The 19,716-nt window shown below is 39.0% G+C and overlaps 1 protein-coding gene across 1 annotated transcript; it reads left to right on the plus strand.

Moving 5' to 3' along the window:
* Positions 1 to 6,643: 6,643 nt before the first annotated feature.
* On the plus strand, positions 6,644 to 17,755 carry FGB (fibrinogen beta chain). The gene is made up of 9 exons (XM_044430826.1): positions 6,644 to 6,788; positions 6,989 to 7,006; positions 9,270 to 9,473; positions 11,274 to 11,457; positions 12,400 to 12,627; positions 13,802 to 13,915; positions 15,166 to 15,288; positions 16,147 to 16,432; positions 17,008 to 17,755. The coding sequence occupies exons 1-9, from the start codon at positions 6,693 to 6,695 to the stop codon at positions 17,237 to 17,239; spliced, it is 1,485 nt and encodes a 494-aa protein (XP_044286761.1). The 5' UTR covers positions 6,644 to 6,692; the 3' UTR covers positions 17,240 to 17,755.
* Positions 17,756 to 19,716: the final 1,961 nt, after the last annotated feature.

Here is a 19,716-nt window from a genome sequence, read left to right on the forward strand (position 1 = left end):
GCGCGCTAATTACAAGGCGCCCACTTCCGGCGCTTCTCGGCGCGAAGGAAATGACGTGCAGCACGCGCGGACCGCCTCGCTCGCGCCGTCGGGTTGCTTGGCCCGAGCGCGGGAGGGCGGGGCGCGGTGGGGACCGAGTGAGCGGGAGGTTGCTGGGCAGAGCTGCCCTCGTCGCCCCGAGCCCCTTCGTTGAAGGGTGGGGCCTGATATACGCGTAATAAATGATAGACTTAATGTGCACTAACTGCCTAATGCTACTCGTGTCGGCTTAAAGAAAGTTCATCTACGCGGATTGCCGCCCAAGGCCTCCCATGGGGGAATCTTTCCTAAGTAGTGCCCTCCGGAGGTGTGTGGGACTAAAATTTTTAGCATGGCTGACTGGGAGAACCTGGGAGTTGTAGTTCCAGATAGCCGGAGGGCAGCAGGTTGGGGAGAAATGATGCACGGGCTCGTCGACAGAATCGTGAGAAGCGGAAATCTAAAACGTATGCACTGCTTTTTCTGGGCCTTTCCCAGGTGGCCAGTGCCATAGGAACAATTACAAAAATAGGGAGTTCAAAAGCTTGTGAACAAGAATGGTCTGAAATTAAACTACTCCTAAAGTCATAATGTGTTGAGTTATGGGAACTGGAATTGGTCACATAGAGATGAAGTATTTTAAACATGAGTGATTCATGAAGGCATAATAAATCACTAATTTACATCTCTCTTTGTAGAGTGAATCCCAGGTCACATCCCAGGCACAATCAGGTAAAGCTCAGAAAAACCCCAGTAGGAAGCCCCAGAAAGTGGCTGCCACTCAGTGTGAACTAAAGATGGGCAATCTTTTGTTGAATGGTGATTCCATATAATGCTGGAGTTGAATGCCCATCTGCCCCAACTAGAATGGCTAATGGTCAGTGAATATGGGAATTGTAGACTTCCATCCAGTATAAACAGTCTTGCTATAAAAGTGTTTCCTCTCTTTCTATGGATATTGATGCTTTGCAATTTTTACAGTAATTCAAATGCCGCCCTCAAGTTTGTATGTAACCCTCAAAGTTTAATCATGCTCTAGCTGAAGAGCCCCATCTGTTTTTTGAAAGTAGTGTATATTTTAGTGAGTAGGGACATGACTAGGTTTGCTGCTTTTCTGAGCTTGGATTCTATGCTTCACCGCATACAATCCTGTGCAAGATTCAGCATTAAAAAAATCTGCAGTTTCCAGCATCCTCCACCTAACAGCTGGATAAATTTGCATAAGATTGTTCCCAAATTCAGCAGAGGTATATTTCCATCACTATGTTAGCAAATCAATAGATGAAGTTTCTCTAACATTTCTTGCTTGTTGCAAAAATGCTAAATGTTGAGAAAGTAGACCTATCTGGAAAAAAGAAATGTTACTAAACATTTTAAATTCATGCCCACCAGGATTTTCTTGCACCACTCAGGCCCTCTAAACGTTGCTTGGTTCACAACAGTTCCAGCTGGCAAGGCCAATGGCCAGCAATAATGGGAACAACAGCATCTGGAAGGTCACAACTTTTCTGCCCCTGGCTTAGAGGGGAGTTGGTCAAGTCTATTAACATGTACTTATACTTCTAGCTCAGAAAAGTGAGCAGTAAAGGTAAATGTTTGAAACAAAGCAACCTACTCCACCCCTGTGCATATTATTATTATTGTGTAGTTATTTAATGCAGGTGTAGCTCAATGCTTTTGCCATCTGGCTTCATTTTATGCTTTAGAGTTCAGTGACTGCAGTTACAGTTTCTGAACAGAAGAGTGCATGAGTTAGCTTTACTTTGACAGCATGGAACAACTGCCAAACATCACACAGGAGGTAATAGCGGTGCTTGTGAGCTTGAATGACCAGTAGCCTAACAGGAAGTCAGCCAAAGCTGCTTCTGCAAAGGAACAAGTCAGTGGAAGTCACAGAAAGGAACTTCACAGATTTGCCTCAATCCAAAAGTGGTAGTTCATCTAGATACCTGGGTTGTTCTAGCAAGTACTAACTTTTGATGCACTGGCACTCAATATTGCCCAGTTGGGCTATTTTGTATAATTATTTTTGACCTCATGGAAAAAGAGATTTAGGTTGCAATCCAATACATTCTTCTCTCAAAATAAGTCCTCTTGAACTCCTTGGGACTTATGTATTTAGTGCAATACTTCCAGTTGAGTATGTATAAAAGTACAGTCTCATTTTTTCTAAGGGTACAATCTCATGCATATGTAAACAGATGCCTAGCAAGAAATGCCCTTTTGTTTTTAGTTGTGTTTTAATAGGTTTTAATGTGCTTTGTTTAATATGTTTTATATACTGTAAGCTGCCTAGGAAGGCCTTGGGAGTTATAGACAGCTTATAAATTAAAAAGAAGCTGGTTGGAGAATGCTAGGATATGTAGGACTTTTTTCCTGCCTAGATATGCTTTGGATTGCAATGTAAGACTGCAATAGTATAAACCAGTGATGGCGAACCTTTTAGAGACCATGGCTTGCATGCTGACAGAGAGGGCTCTGTGTGCCTGCTGTGGCACGCGTGCCATAGGTTTGCCACCACTGGTATATACACTTTCTCAAGTGTTACTTTCACAAAAGTCACTGGAGTTACATCTCAGCAGACATATATAAGTTGCGCTGTAAAAGGACCCTTGTTTACTATTAGAGCTGGAGACAGTCAACAGCCAATCCTTCCTAACAGGATTTAAAAAATTAATCCAATAACAATTTGCACCAGGCCTATTATAAATCACTAATTTTGTCTTTTGTTCTGCATGAACATATAAAAGATATCAAAATAAAGCTCACAGGTTTGGAAGCAATTTTTGGAGCAGATTTTTCAAAAGTAATTCTGATTGAACTGTGTCACATCTTGCAAACAAGTAAACTCTGGTGGTCTAAGTAAACAGCAGGAAGTAGCCCACACATTAATCTTTAAAAGTGTTCTTGCTTGTATCCGGAGTATAGCAGTTATGGTGTGTTCTCATTTACAAGAAACCACTGTTAAAATATTTGTTGTCTTCACAGTACAGTTTCAGGGCCTCACAGATAGGCCCCTTGTTTACCCTGCTGTTTAAAAAGTCAGTAAGCTTGCAACACTTTTTATAACTAAAAAGTGTAAAGGCATTTTAAAATAAATGAATAACCAGTAGAGAGAGTTCCCCCTTCCACAAACACAGCTTATCTGTGGCCTAGAAGACTTGCTTCAGGAGTCCTGCACATAAGCATGTATTTGATGAAAGGGTTATTAACCAGTGGCCTTGACTTAATCTGACAGAGCAGGGCATTCCACCATAGTTGGAACAAACTAACAGGACAAACAATGCAAGTTAGCATCTCTTTCCTGCATTAACCAAATACATGGATAAATGAAAGAGAACCTAGGAAAAGAGGACTGCATGCAAACATTTTCTCCTTTATTTTTACCTGCATTAACATATTACAGTTTGTTCTTAATTCTACTCAAGCAGAATGAACTAAAATGAATTAATGAATTGCTTAAGTGTGAGCTTTCTTGGCAAAGCTAAGAAAATAATGTGTTCTGTCAGAAGAGTTCAAAGAAATAAAGATCTTTCTTCATCTATTTGCCTAATTAGAACAGCGTGGGCATAGAAATATTCTTGGTGGCTGCCCGAAAATAGTGCAATTTCTGTCTTCTGGATAATAATTTTTTAAACCAAATCATTTCCCAAAAGTACTGGGAATGGGTGTTTGCTATTTTGGTTTTGATGGTGGGGGTTTTAATGCCTGGAGTAGGTAAGGTTAATTTCAATTTACTTTTGAGTACTGGATAATTTCAGGTATGCATTTTGTTTGTATTATTATTTATGGGATGTTCTTAATGGTTCTGTTCCATATGGGCATGCAATGAGGCAAGAAACTTAACAAATAGATCAAGGATGTTTAGAAATGGATATCCCAAGTAACACAATCTGATAGTACACCTCACTACATTGGCTAAATAATATCTCTAAATATTTCAGTCTTTTGAGTGTAATTGTAAGGTGAGATCCAAAAAGTCAAATTCCTGCGCATGCATTGGCAATCCAGATCCCCCATCAACTGGTTCTCTTGGTGGAACATCAGAGAAGTAGGTAATTGTTTCTTTGCATTCAGGACTAGTTGTGAAAGACACATGGAGGTAAAGAAGATTCTCAAAAGTCCTAATGAATCAGTGGAAGTGGCATGGACAGCTCTTTGGATCAAACTCTTAGTGTCCATGCTATTTTTACAGAAATTGTAAAAACACATACATGGGTCAGAGGAGATACAGCAGAATTTTTTCTGCATAATTCCAATTAAAATGTGTAATTCATTTCTTAATTATTCCCAACATGGCATCTGTGTGGTTTTTAGCAAGTCAGCATTTTCATTGAGTTACCAACCATAACTCCAATATTGCTTCCTTAAATAGCCAGTGCAAGCTCAGATCCTATCAGAGGGATTTCTTGCCCCATTATTTCACACTTGTACTGAACCAAATTTGCCATTTTAATTCTCATTCTTCCAATCTGGAAAATTCTTATGGAACTTTTTCAGTCCTTTTGCATTTAACTACCCTAAATAGTTTGGTGTCATCAGTAAACTTGGCCATCCCACCACTTGGGCACCACTTGGATCTTGGCTATTCCTTAAACCATATGATTTATGAACAAGTTGAAAAGCACCAGTCCCAAAGCAGATCCTTGTGGGGCCCAACTTTACCTCCCTCCATTTTAAGAATTACTATTTACTCTCTGCTTTTTTGTTCTATAGCCAGTTATCAATCTGTAATTTCTGAGTGGATTACACCAGTATACCCCAAAATGATTAATTAAAATAGCTTGCTAAATTTGGGATCAGTTGTCAGCATAATTCAAACATAGATATGTTCTGTTTTGGCTTAAACAGAATTTTATTGGACTCTTACCTGTGTAAGGAGATTAATTATACTTAACAAGATTAAAAATAAATACTAGTTTATAAATACTAGTACAATCCTATACACATCAGCTGCTGTTTAGAGAACATATTTACAATTCTGACAGTCTTGGATTTCATAGTGTTGACTAAAGAACAGGAAAAAAGTAACAAAAATTACAAAGACGTTCAGTACCTTTCCCACGAAGAAAGACTAAAATGCTAAGCAAGCAGTGGTTCCCAAGATTTATGTGAGATACCACTTTTTAGCTATTACACTTAAGTAGACCCTCCATGTTTGCTAGTAAATAAGGCTTAGGAAAAGCATTTCAACCTTTTAGAGTGCATGGGGTGGGGGGTGGGGTAGCAGCAAAAGCCAGCAGCCCACCAAACAAATGTCATTTGGGCAGAAAGAGGTCTGATGTGATCTTGGAAACCACAGAGGGTGAAATTGACACTCAAGGCAGGCTTGATTTGGTTTGTAGGCCTGGCATTTGCAGTCCTAGCCTACAAGCTCTATTTTGTGCAGGCATCTGGTTGCCGCTGTTGGAAACTGACTGGGTGAGCTCTGATCTGATCCAGCAGGAATCCTCTTAAATGCTTAAAATTATGAAAGTAAGGAAGTATGTGGCTATAAAAATGCATTTACTGCTTCAGTTATATCACTCATTTGCTAGTGTAGTGTCATGTTGCATCATTTTAACCTAGTGTTGAGGTTGTGTAATACAAAAGATTAGTTCTTCTTTAACACTTCTAGTAGTATATACCGGAGGTCACTTTTACATAGTATTTCAGTTTCTACAAGGTAAAATATGTGCAACCTTGATGATACCACTATCCCTGAAACATAGCAGGGAAACCCGGAAAGGCCATATCTCAAATGCTGCTTTTTTCAAGACACCCAAAAGGAAAAGAGGCCATGTTAGCCCATAAGAAAAAATCCAGTATCCAAGTTCTGGCAAATACCTTGGATTTTGGATCCTTTCAGCTGGACAAACAACAGCGTACACTGTCCTTTGTCTGGACAAACAATTTTGCCAAAGAAGCTGCTATCATAACAGAGAACTTAGTTCATATGCAGGAAACAAGGTTCCACATGAAGTTTTGCATGCAAAACTGTGGCTCTGTTGCACAGTGAGGCTAGAGGTCAAAGAGCAAACTGCAATCCAAATCAGGGCAATGTGGCTTGGTGTGCAGCTTGAATACCAGGATAAGCAATTACAACATGCGAACAGCCCCTGGTAAAGCTGCAATGAAATAATTTTTAGTAAAGGGAATCACTGAAACCCAAAAGAATTCAAGCTAAAGCTGAAATGAATAAGACCTGACTTACTCAACTTACTTGTCCCATTAATTTCAATGAGACACAAGTATGAACTTTCTTGGCATTTGGGGTAATGTTCTTAATACATTGCCATAGGTCAAGGCTGTTAACAACTGGGAAGCTAATGGACAATTGAAACAGAGGCCAAAATAAGAGAGGAGGGAAAGGCCCCTGTCAAAATAGACAATTTGCTAGTCTATTTTGTTTATCTGGATTCTGCTTTTGCAATATTTTGAATCATTTGCAATTAATTTCGGTAAATGAGCACAATTTAAATAACTCCAGGTTTTCCTGTTCTTAAGATGTACATAGCAAATTGCTCAACTGGTGACTTTGTTCAGACACAGAGTGAATAATAGAGTTAAACATTAACAGGGTAATGACAGCTGCACCTCTCACTGATAACCTGAGACGCTTCATTATGATTCATTTATATATGATCACTGATTTGCTTTCTCTGAGTTAGAGCACAGGCTGTTAAGGCGTTTGGATGTTCAAGCAAACCAATATCATGAAACTACTGTTATTCTTTCTCCTTTCCATTCTCATAGTTAAATCTCGAGCTGCGGCCGATTATGATGAAGAGGTTAGAATATCTGTTCTTTTATATTGTAGTAATATTTTTTCCTGAGTTCAGAAAATAGAGACAAAAATTAATACATTTTATTTGTATTAAGGAAACCTTAATTTACAACTGATGTGAATAAGAGAAAAGTAATGCTGTTTTCATATATGAGTATATGTTTTCTGATCCTTTTTCTTTTTCTCCTATTTTCCTTTATGTAGGATGATGACGCACCAACGGTAAGACTGATTTTTTTTTTAAATTAAAGAATAATAGTATAAAGTTTACATCCTGTTGCACTGATTTCTAGATAAGTATTTGCAAATAATTTGCTATCAAATAACTACTTGTAGAAAAATGTAAATATAGTAATGCAATTTGCTAATATACTCATATTCCAGTGCACATTTCATCAGCACTTCTTGAAATAAAGCAAATGGGGAGAAAGTCAGCTGATCCTTACAAGATTTGTACATATTATTTATAGTATCCATCTGGTTAATATAGAAATGTTTTTAATATGTTTTGTAAACATGTAGTAGTGCTTGTAAAAATTAATTTAGAAGTGTATTAGTGTGGATGTGTTCCTTATTCTTAAATTGAGGAAGAAACTATATCTTCATAATGCACAATGACAAAAATGTTATCTATGAGAGGAAAATCCCAGCATTTACGAAAATTAGGATTGAGCTATATTGTAATCAGTTCTCAATTAGACTCATTTGAAAAAAGCCCTTTTGATAAATTAAAAATGTACCCCTGATTAATACTATCACAGTTTTAAAAGAAGTTTTGTTTAAAACAAGTGTTCACAATCCCCAAATTATTTAAGCGTTCTTTAAAAGTTGCTGCCTGATGAAAAATATACAAATATTTAACTGGTTAGTCAATAGATTAATCCATTAAAATTCACATTATTAATAAACAAAGGTTTCTTTGATATAAGATGTACTCTGGTGAAAATTCTTTTCATATTGCTAATCACAGACTCATTAATCTTGTGTTATTTATACAGGTATTTTAATGCATAAAATACTTGACATGAGTTTCTCTCCCTCTTTTATCCCATACAATGTTGTGAGATTGATTTTTATTATTCTCATTTTATAGATGGGAAATTAAAGCCCATCCTTGGTGTTTGAATTCCAAGCTCTTGGATCGAAATCCAGTGTCCCTATCCACAGAACTGGCTATTTTGAATAGCTGTGTTGTTCCTGAAAGGAATGCACCCCAAAACTGCATGCTCATGAGTGGTGGTTGGTGTTTGTTTTCGAGTTTCCCTTTTGGTAACAGCTTCCATGGAACCACCAACGCTCTGTCTGAATTGCTGGTGCTTACATGGGTATTTGACTGTAAACTGCAGAGCAGGACAGTGTAAGGGAAAAAAATCCCTGACAACTTCACTAATTAATGGTTGCCTTATCTTTTATGAGTCCTATTAATTTCTTGGAAGTCCAGTGATTAGCTAGTATTGCACTATGAATTTTGAATTGCTTTTTACACCCTGTTGTTTTTCCATCTATTTTTTTTTGTATGTACAGATTTGGTTTGGGGTTTTGTTAAATTTTAAAAAAGAAATTGCCTGGATATTAAGTAAAGAATATATAACATTCTGTAGTTTTAGTAATTTTTGTAACCCTTTTTTAGGCACATGTAGGTAGACAATCAGTTTGTTAAAAAAAGCCCAGCTAAATATTTTCATGCATTTTTTTCAAGAAAAGCTGCTTTAGAAGGATTGGATTGAGAACAAAAAAGCAGCAGAGAGACATATTCAATCCTTTCTTGTTTTAAGCATTCCCTGGAGCCAGTACATAATGTTTGTTTGCTGTGTGTATTTGCTGGTACAGCACTGAAGGTAAAAGCAGTGGTTAAATAGTTGGCAAACTGGCTAGACAAATGTTCCAGATTTTCCTTTCTGGAACTATGCTGCTTCTGTCCACAATCAAATTATAGTTTTTCATAAAATTGCTCACAATTGTTATATTTATTCTGAATCTTTAAGCCTCAAGAAAGTACATTACTACTGAACATGTAACCGAACAAAAAAGCAAGGTTCAAAATACATGTTCCAGTATCAGATGTTTAGGCATCAACATCAACTTTTTTATGTATACAGATGCCTAATATTTTCCGATACCCATCTTTGAATATAGCCTGGGACTCTTTGTCTTTTTGCTCTGAACAGGTTTTAATAAGTCATTCATGACACAAGCTGAAGAGAGTCATTTTAAAATTGAAGCACATTCTAGCAAATTCAGCTTTTTCATTGCATTGACAGAATGGGAAATGCAGATGCCACCTTCTGCATCACTCACCCAGAGTGGCCTGTTTTATTAATCATGAACTGATGCATGGATGAATGAAATTAGCAGACTTTTCCTGAACCAAATATGATGATGATGATGTAGGATTTACATATTCCATTAAATGCACAAAATACATTAAAATCTTTCACTGCTTACAGACTAATAGTAATATTTTCTTTCCCTTGGTTTTGTACAGGTTGCAGGTGAGCAAGTAGATGCACGAGGTCACAGGCCACTAAAAAGAACGGAGTCATATCAGCCTATCAGACCGGCTCCTCTTCCTCCCAGTGGTGGCTTCAGATATCGAGCTCGTCCAACAAAACCGCCTACTAGTGGCCAAAAGAAAGGCCCAATTGTTTATCCTGACTATGGCGGTTGCAGACACATGGCAGAGGAGCTGGTGGGTCAATTTGCATTGATATTCAGTATACTTCAGTGGGAGTAGTAGGTCTGCTGCTGTTGTTCAGGTTACTTCTCTGCATTTACCTGAATGGAAACGTGTGTCTATCCATTCATGCCTTGTTTGCTTGCTGTGCCCTATAATCCTTCGTTGGTATTTTCCAAAGTATCTTAGAACATTGATTCCTGGGCAGCTTGCTTCTGAGCTCTTGTTGACCCAGAATATTCTGTAGCCCTTACAGAACACTTTCATGACTAGTTGCTTTTATCAACATTCTTATATCATTTTTAAGCCAGTTTGGAGAGTGAGCCAGGCAGCATCTGGAGGGCCACAGGTTACTATGAATTCCCAGATCTGAGGTCAGAAACAGTACGCTGGCTTCAGAACTGGGGATCCATGCTCTGATCCTTCTCCTTCCCTTACACCCAGTATGGAACCCTGCTGAGTGCTTCTTCTAGATCAGAAAATCAGGGATGAGTTAAAGGGGGTGAGGCAGAGAGGGGAGGAGACAGAGGCCACCAGATACCAGATATTTGGTGGTGCTTTCTGCTCCTTCCCTCCCACTCCAAAGTGCCTCAGTGGTGCAGCTGAAATGGCTGCCTAGCTCAACTGTAGAGCAAGTGTTGTAGGAGCCAAATATTTCCATTGCTTCCCTTGCTCTCTGCTAGATCCTCATACGCTCCAAGTTCAAAGATATAAGAGCATTGAGGATGCACTTAATCGGTTTGCTTCCTTAAGAGTTTCAGCTTGCTTACATGTGGTAATTCTACATATTCCTCTCCCTTTAACTATTAATCTGTTAAAATGAATCCAGGTATAAAGATGTGACTAGTAGGTTAATTGCTTTGTTTGCTACTTCCTGAAATGCACACTCAAGGCCCCATTTATACAAGTGCTGCAAGAGTTCTTCCTTGTGATGAAACTCCACATCACACAGGAATATGTATGAATTCAACAACAATCAAAGAATGGAGACCAATTGTCTGACTCTTTGCCACTTATTTTTTTTTATCCATTCAAAGTCCCATCTGCGTAACCAAACTACGTGGAATTGCACTGTGGGGAAACAGCTTCCATGATGTGTTGTCTTTATGAGCACTAGTCTCAGTAGAGTCCAGGGTTATAAAAGTCAAACAATTTATTAATTTATTACTTCAATGCTACTTAATAGTCACATCTCTAAGTAGTTTACATAGAAGCATTCACAATCACTAATTCAAATGCACAGTTCAAAACAATTTCAGTGACAATAGCAATATAAGGAATACTAAGATGAAGTAGCATAGTATTAATTGCAATTAATTACAAGCCAAAGAAAGTTTGCAATAAAGATGTGCTTTCAGGAGGTGTTTAAAACAGAGCATCTTTTCCACCCCCCACACTGCCCAGAGGAGGGTGGATGCTGTCAATTGGAAGGCTCATCTTTGGGATATTGTGCACAAATATGCAAGACAAAATAGCCCATTCCTTTGCCATCAGAAATAATCTTCTCTGCCCTAAAATAACTTGCAGAAAGTGATATTTGCCCAAAAACTGGAAGGTCACAACATTGTCTAAAGAACCGTAAACAATCATGCCTAGGGAATACCTGAAGACATTCTGTTGGTCATGGAAATGTGATGTTAATGGTGTGAATGCAATTAAATACACATGTTCTTGTTATGACAGTGGCAGCTGCTGAGTGGGCAGCAAACAGTGTTGGGACTGTGGAATGTGAGAAGTGGACTTCAGTGTTGCATGGCTAGTTTGGCCCTATCTTACTGCATTTGTAACAGAACTGCTGTTCTTGTCTGTTAAAAGGGAGTATTGTGTCCAACTGGATGTGAGCTGCGAACTGAACTGATAAAACAGGAAAAGGCTGTGAAGCCAGTTGTTCAGGAGCTAACAGACAAAGTGAAGAAGCTAGAGCAATCCTCTTTATCTATCTATAGTTACACTAATACATTGGATGAGCGTCTAGCACAAAGACAGAAAAAAATAAAAGGTAATTCCTATTACAGCAAGAAATCAGTGTGTGGATAACGCTGCTTTGCTTTTCCCATTACTTCAGAAGGCCTCTCTGTGAGGGTGAAGGACAGTAAGCTGTGTGAAAGATCAGATTCTCATGGATGCATTTGAATGGGCAAAGCACAGGGGGAAGGACAGCAGAATGGTTCCTGCCCTCCGCATTTCCTGTAATGTGTTCTTGTACTCATAGAATACAAAGCTTCTACCTGTTTCCTAAAATGTAACACATTCTTGTTGTGAGTTAACTTGATCATCATCTTATGATTTCTTCTGATGCATTTGATTTGCAGCTCAACCTATGCTAATTGTGTCACTTATAAAACCTGTTTTGTACAGTTTTGTCATGGTGTGCTAGATGTCCTCTTCAGAGCAGTATAACTCAATCTAAGTTGACTGCTATAATCCTTTACATTTTCCTGGAAGTAAGTCCAATTTAAAACAATGGATCCTACTTCTGAGTAGACTCTTACAGGATTGTGCTGCAGCAATAACTTGTAGTGACACATTCATCAATATGCTAAATTTGGTCATCTGAGTTTGCACCCTGTCTGGTAATTTGGCAGTGATTCCTAAGATCATGGTTGACTACAACTCTCATCATCTTTTACCATTATCCATGCTTACTGGAGGAGATTGGAGTCATAGTTCAACAACTGAGCCAGTGTGGTGTAATGCTTAAAATGTTGGACTGGGAGATCTTGGTACCAGTCCCCATTCAGGCATGAGGCTCACTGGGTGACTCAGAGGCTGGGTGACTTTCCAACTAGCCTATCCCACAGGCTTGTTGTAAAATAAAACGGGGAAGAGAGAGAGGATTCCTAGATTCTTTGCAGGAAAAGTGGCAGGATATCAATGTAATTAATAAGCATACTGGGATCACACAATTGTAGTTGTAAGATTAGATTTTTTTCTCTTCTAGATAATCAGAATGTAATTACTGAATACAACAAAGAGGTTGAGGAGCACTACAACTTCATTAAAGATAACTTGGAAAAAAACCTTCCATCTACCCTACGACTATTTCGTGCAATTGTGGATTCTTTACACGATAAACTATCAAAATTGGATGATACTCTGACAACCCAGTTGACAGAGTGCCGCACTCCTTGTTCGGTGTCATGCAACATACCTGTGGTTTCAGGAAAAGGTAATGCTTGCCTTGCTCTGCAGTTGGAACAGGTGCCTCAGAAGTTCTGACTATGTCCTTTGCACATTTGTGACGAGGGCCTTCAGCTGCATTCCTGATATTCTCACATGGTGTCTCCTGCTTCATTGAGCAAAATGTGCCCTAGGATTGACCAGTGTTTTGTATGCATTCTGTAGCTCTGACAACCATCATAATGTTTTGGCTAATTCTGCCCACAGCTGCAACAGCAGCTTCTGAGTCCAAGTTGGTTGCTAGGGTTCATTCTCCCTGATCTTCCATTCAGCTGCTTATTAAGAGGTCTTAAGCACTAGATTCCCTGAGGAATAATCCGACTGGGGCTGCATGCTTTTGGGCAAGTATGAAGCTAGCAGTCAGCAAGGCAGAGTCAAATGTGCTGGCACTGCCTCTTCCTTCTCTTTCCCTTCTCCCACTCCACCCCCTAGGCAGCTAGGATAAAGACAGAGCACTTTTACAAGAGGCCTGAACTGATTCTTTAGAGAGGATTTTGCCATTAGTCCAGGGGTATCCTTGCCCACCTCTGGTGAGGCAATCCTGCCTTCTGTTGCTTCCTCTCCAACCAATTGATGGCATTAAAGGAAACTTGTTTTCTGACACTCAAATGAAAATGTCTTGCCATCTTGCTTTGGGCCTTTAAGATCTTGTGGTTACAAGGTTCCTTGTCAGCGTGGCTCAGAATTCAGAATATTAATGGGGATAAGGGAAAGCATTTTCAAATTAGTTTGATTCCCCAGAGCATTATGGACTTCAGTAGGGCATTGGACACAAGCAAACACACAGTGAATGGGTTCACACCACCTAAGAAGCCACGGTAGCTTATAAGTCAGGTGGCTTGTTGTATTTTTTGAACTCAGCAGTATCGTTTGTTAACCATTGTGGCAGCATTCTCCCATCACAACCTGGCTTTATTGTGTTCCGTGAACTTAGTCTTTGAAAATCATCTGTTTAAGGGAAGTTCAGGGTGACACAGGTACATTATTATTTTCTTATTCACATCCTCTTACAATGTTTTAGCTAATGCTGTAGAATAAAGTAAAATGCAGTGAACTACTTTATACAGATAATTTTCTTCTGTTTAGGTCTGGTAATGTCAAGGCATTCAAAAGAGATTTTTATAGTTTCCTCTATAACATACTCAACAAATTTCTTATTGCAGAGTGTGAAGACATAATTAGGAAAGGAGCTGAAACATCTCAGTTGTACCTTGTTCAACCTGATCCTTTCTTCAAACCATACAGAGTTTATTGTGACATGACAACAGACAATGGAGGTAATTAAGTCAGAAAATTCTTAAGAATGTATTAAATGAAAGAAGGCGTTTTTGCTCCTTCAGACAGTGGTATAGATTAGGACATACATGGGTAAGTAATGACAACCTGCCCTCAAGGAAAGATGTCCTCACCTACATGCTCATAAACCTCCTTTCTTGGAGAAGCTGCCCATGTGATTCTTTCAGGAAAAGCTGTGAGGAGAATGTGGTACGTCGGTGTAGCTGCCTAAGCACTGAGGTTGGAGTACTTTGGCCTGGCCCCAGATGATGCCAGGAGGCCGTAGGATTGTGCCCCTCATGAATAATACAGATAGTGTCAAGAAGATGAGGCCCCATTGAGAGCATCTTACACAAGCTCCCCCTGTCCCACTTGCTGTTGTGTTAAGTAAGGAGAAGTGAAACAGAAGAAGAATTTGGTACCAATTATATTTAATCCACATTTCTTCACCTACAAGGAAACATAGTTACCATGACAGTTCAACTTAGAATTTAAGATTTGTTTATTAAACATGCTTCAAATTATTTCAGGCTCTGGTGGGATTTTCATTTTGTTTGGTTTTCTCCCTTAGTTTTTTGTCTGTTGTGAGCATGATCCATTCAAAGTTAAGCATGTTTAAGTTTCACTGATTTCAAAAGAAGATATTTAAATCTCTGCCAGTGAAACCAATGGGACTTGAATGCACTTAGTTTTCATAGGAACATGCTCTGTATCCTTAAATTTTATTTACATGTTGGTAGCACACATATCGCCACATATAGTGATCCCTTGAGGCTGGCAAAATAAAAATCTTATTTTCCATCCAAAGCCAAGTATAGTTAATGGGACTTAAGTATGAAGTGATAAAAGTGAAGTGAATGTGGGCAGAATGCCATGACGACTGGGAGATGCTAAGTGCTGTAGGACATTTTGTATCTAAACACACACAGCATCGTGCCCATATATTATTTCACCAGGAAAACTTGCTGGTGGATCACATCCAATATAAGTTTTGATAGAAATTCATAGGATTACAATGTAATTTTATGGTGGGTTGTATGCTGCTTCAAATATAGCTCTGTTAATTTTACCCAACTCTTCTTAATGCTGGTATCATCAGACATTCTGAAATCCAAAGAGTTTGAGGGAGCATTGAGAAAAGATGCCAAGAATATGCCATATCTCTGTTGTTTTCTCTCTCTTCCTCTCTTTCTTAGCAGGAAGTGGCATTGTTTAATTGCATGATCATTAATTTTAATGATTTCTTTGGCAGGTTGGCTTCTTATTCAGAACCGGCAAGATGGCAGTGTTGGCTTTGGAAGAACATGGGATGCGTATAAAAAAGGATTTGGAAATATTGCATCCAGTGGTGGAAAGAACTACTGTGACACTCCAGGTAAGAACTGAACTCTGAGCAGCATTTATTCATAAATCATTATCAGTTATTCTGCTGGTGCAGTTTTTTATCCATTTTTGAGTTGTATTACTGGGAGTTGTATGATATTTCTGCCCCACTGACTGCACTTCTATTCTTTGTTGTGGGCAAACAAATTGGAACATCAGGCTTGACCTTTATGCCTAACTCTTTTGTCTGATGTTTCTTTTGTGAGATTTCTATCGGTGCCTACAACTGATACAGCAAGGGACTGTGAAGAAACCTTTTTCTGAACTGCTAATGGTTCTGGAACTTTCCTCCCATAGAGGCTCATTGAAGTAGCTTTCGCCAACCTGGTGACCTCCAGTCCCTTGGCCAGAACTTCCAATGTTCCTGTCTGATGGATATGCTAGTTAGGGCTGATGGAATCTGAAGTCAGTGTATCTATTGAGCAGAAGGTTGGGGAAGGCTGCACTAAAGACTGAGAGACTAATGTTAAATGCATCATCTGTAGCATTGTATAAAACATAAAAGTGCGAGTATTTCAAATCAGAATCGTGGTGCAAATTCTCCCCAATAACCATTTGCATGGACAGGGTCTCAGTGTCAGAATCACATCAGGTGGGGAAAATACAGGTCACTGAAGCTCTCAGTGTAACTGATCCAGTCAGTTTGTCTCCGTCATTCCACAGCAGGCTGCCAGCTGAGTGGTTTCAGACAGCTCTAGATTGAAATGATTACACATGCATAAGTCTGCTTCTTTCAGATCTTAGAATTAGTATGTTTGGCTCAGTTATTACTGATTTAGGACAGTTGGGCAGAATGTTTATAGCTTCTTCTGAAAATAATGTCAGGCAATGTATTTTGATTGTGTCACAGGTGAATATTGGCTTGGAAATGAGAAAATCAACCAGATTACCAAACTTGGCCCCACGGAAATTTTAATTGAAATGGAAGATTGGGCTGGTACTAAGGTCAAAGCGCAATATGGAAGATTCGGCATTCAGAGTGAAGCAAACAAGTACCAGCTCTCAGTTAGTGACTATAAAGGTACTGCAGGAAATGCCTTGCTAGATGGAGCACATCAGCTGACTGGAGAGAACAGAACAATGACCATTCACAATGGCATGTTCTTCAGCACCTTTGACAGAGACAATGATGGATGGTATGTATGCATTCGCACTTGATTTGCCACTGTACTCTGCCACGGACATTTGAGACATTAGTTTCTTTATGTAAGAGATGGATTTCTTGTTTTACAACACTTACGCAGGCCACTAATATTGCAGCCTGAATATTAAAGTACTGCAGTGGTTAGACAGGCATATGTGTCATTAAGAATAAATGAACATTAATGACTAATGGATTCATGACTATACTTGTAGATGATTTTAGTCTGCAGTCCTGCCCGCAGAGCCCCACTGAACTCCCCAGAATTTTCTTTTGAATTAACATTATATAGGATTGTGCTGTCCGTCTGGAACAGTTGCAAAAAAAACGATCCCAGAGGTATAATCATTGGTAATACTGATAGTTTGGAGAACTAAAAGATGTTCTTCTGCAACAGAATAGTGCATGGAGGGGAGGCTTTGTGTAATCAAGATACAGGTGTTTTTGGGTGCACAATTTGGGGTTTTTTTTTTTTTTGAAGATAAGAGGGTATTTACAGATTACATATTTATTAGTATTCATATATATTTGACCAGTCTCACAGGCTTTGTATATATTTTTCCCTCCCAGGATAACCCCAGACCCCAAAAAACAGTGTTCTAAGGAAGATGGTGGTGGCTGGTGGTACAATCGCTGCCATTCTTCCAATCCTAATGGCAGATACTACTGGGGTGGACATTATACTCCAGAGATGGCAAAGCATGGAACAGACGATGGAATTGTATGGATGAACTGGAAAGGGTCCTGGTATTCATTGAAGAAAATTAGCATGAAGATCAGGCCAGTTGTCCAAACAGTGTGATCGTGATATAAACAGTGACAACATTTTGTGCTCACATCTGTTTCATGATATGTAAACTTTACTTTACACCAGAGCAGTAAAACAACAAAAGCAAAGTGAGTAGCATGTTCGTATGAAGGAATAAAATGTGTTACTGTTTAGAACCATTGCAATTCTACAATGTAAAGAATACAATAAAAATACAATGAAATAAAGCATTTGAAACACATCAAACAGAAGTTCATAATAAAATGTTTATTGAGTGTAAAAAAATTAGGTTTCCAAGTGTGATTGCTATAGGAGCAAAACCTGCCCTTGAGAGTGAACTCACCTTATGAAATTTGAACAAAAACTGATTTTATCCAAATCTGGTCAAGCATTCCCTCCATGAGGATAGGATTTAAAAACTTTATTCAAGCTGTAGAAAAGATAGGACAGTTCAACAAATAATGAAGGAATTCCTCCATCAGTCCACTGTTACTTGGTGCAATCCGCTGAAACATTCTCATTAAAATACTTTTCTGAAAAGGCATTTAACTTCTGTTGTATACTGAGTCTTATTATGACATTTCTGAGAGTAGCATCGAAGATAAGCTTCAGATCGCTCTTATATTTGAATTTAGGTTTAAATCTTGCACATAAGGGAACTAGCTTTTTCTACGTGATAGGACAGGGGTTGGAATGAATATAAACGCTGTGGACCTATTGTTAAAAACAACATTCATAATGGGTAAATTTCAAAGTGTAGAAACACTTCCCCCAAAAGCTGTGATGACAGATTTGTGGACTAATCTTTGGAGTGAGATTACAAATTAGCTGGTTTAGCTTCCATTTGTACTGCCAGACATACCTTGGGTAAATGGGAACTTGAAAATTAATATACTTCAAGCCAAGAATTAAAAGTTAAAATAATTAATTTTACTGTTATTACACTAGTAATAAAGGAGATACAGTGGGTACCCCTGCTGATGCCAAGGATCATTCTCAGTGTTTTTGTTTAAAGAAATGCATTGTGATTGTAAGTAGCAATGTTCTGTTGAATATTAATTTGTTAAAACAGCTTGCAAGTGTCATTTGTGCTGCCCAGAAAGATCCTAAGAAAGACATAGCAGAAACCCTTTGCTCCAGGTTGCCAGGCTGGGGTCAATTCACTAATCCATTCTAGTTTTTTCTGCCTGGTGTAGTACAGATGTGTTAAACTACAACTCCCTAGCTGAGGGATACTAGGAATTGTAATCCAACGCATCTGGAATACACTGTGTTGGTGAAACCTGGCTTTCCCATTGAAAAACAAATACAAAGTGGAGAACCAAGTCTGCTGAAGAGGTCTAATAGCATAAGACAGCCTTGCTGGATTTTCTTAGTGGTTTATCCTGCTTCCAGGACATGCCATCTAGATGCCTCTGGGAAGTTTGCAGTAAGGCAGCAATTCTCTGTTGATTGACCATATAGGTATATGGCCTCTGAACATAGAGGTGCCACTTATTTAATTTTTTACTATTAACATATTTAGGCATGAATATTTATCCCCCTTCCCTATTTTTCATCTGAAAGCAGAGCCACCTTTCACATGTCACACTAAATTATTACTAATGTAAATTAGGGCATTTAAACAAATTTAGATTTCGGGGCATTGAGCTCAGGTCTCAATACCCAAAAATGTAAGTTTCCTCATTCTAAATTATATTGCAATGGTCTATCATTCCAGACAAAAGAAGGCTGTGGTTGTAGTGATCATATCCTAGGTCCTCAAGGATACAGTTCAACAAGGATGACTGTACCCCCCCAAAGTAAAATGAGTATAGGCATCCGACGGGTGGATGAGTGTGGATGTGAAGCTCACCTCCATGTATTTCTCACCCTGCAAATCATTTACAGGGCTGAACTGGCTGTGGTGATGACAATGGTGCTTTGGAGCAGGAGGGAAGGAGGGTAAAGAGACTCCAGGAAACATAGTTCTTTGGGTGATGCTGGTCTCCTTTTAAAATCTGGTGTACAATATGTTGTGGGGCGATTTTACAGATGAGACCAGAGACTGGTTGGAATTACTGAGAGATTTATTTACCTGCCGGCAGGGACCATGCACTCGTGAGAGTGTGGTGCTGAGCAGATCGAAGGCAGGATTTTTATACTCTTTTACACGGACGGCTATGCAGGTGCTTGAATAACAGCGAACAATAGGGGAAATCCACTGAGCTACATTCGCACACATTCTTTTTTTTGCTAAAGCAAGCAAGCGAGTGTACAGGGCGTGACGTTATGCTGGAGCGTAGCAACAAAGGCTGCTTTGTGGTCAGCCTTGCGTAGCGTGCACATTCGTTGGGGTTCTTGTTCTTACGCGAACAGGACACTCTGATCATGCTTCTTACCTGTGACGAGCCGTGCCCTAGCTGCATGTTCGATTGTGAGGGGGGTTACAACACAATATACTTACTACTTGGTAGCTAACCATTAGGAGAATCAGATTATCTGACACCTTTTGTATAAGTCTATCCCTT

This window comes from Varanus komodoensis, unplaced genomic scaffold (genome assembly GCF_004798865.1).
Source record: "Varanus komodoensis strain SLA01 unplaced genomic scaffold, ASM479886v1 scaffold21, whole genome shotgun sequence".
Taxonomy (NCBI): Eukaryota; Metazoa; Chordata; class Lepidosauria; order Squamata; family Varanidae; genus Varanus; species Varanus komodoensis.

Coding starts and splice junctions, on each gene's coding strand:
- FGB (XM_044430826.1), top strand. CDS start 6,693: ATGTTCAAGCAAACCAATATCATGAAACTACTGTTATTCTTTCTCCTT. Junction 9,474..11,273: donor GACACATGGCAGAGGAGCTG/GTGGGTCAATTT, acceptor GTCTGTTAAAAG/GGAGTATTGTGTCCAACTGG. Junction 11,458..12,399: donor AAGACAGAAAAAAATAAAAG/GTAATTCCTATT, acceptor TTTCTCTTCTAG/ATAATCAGAATGTAATTACT.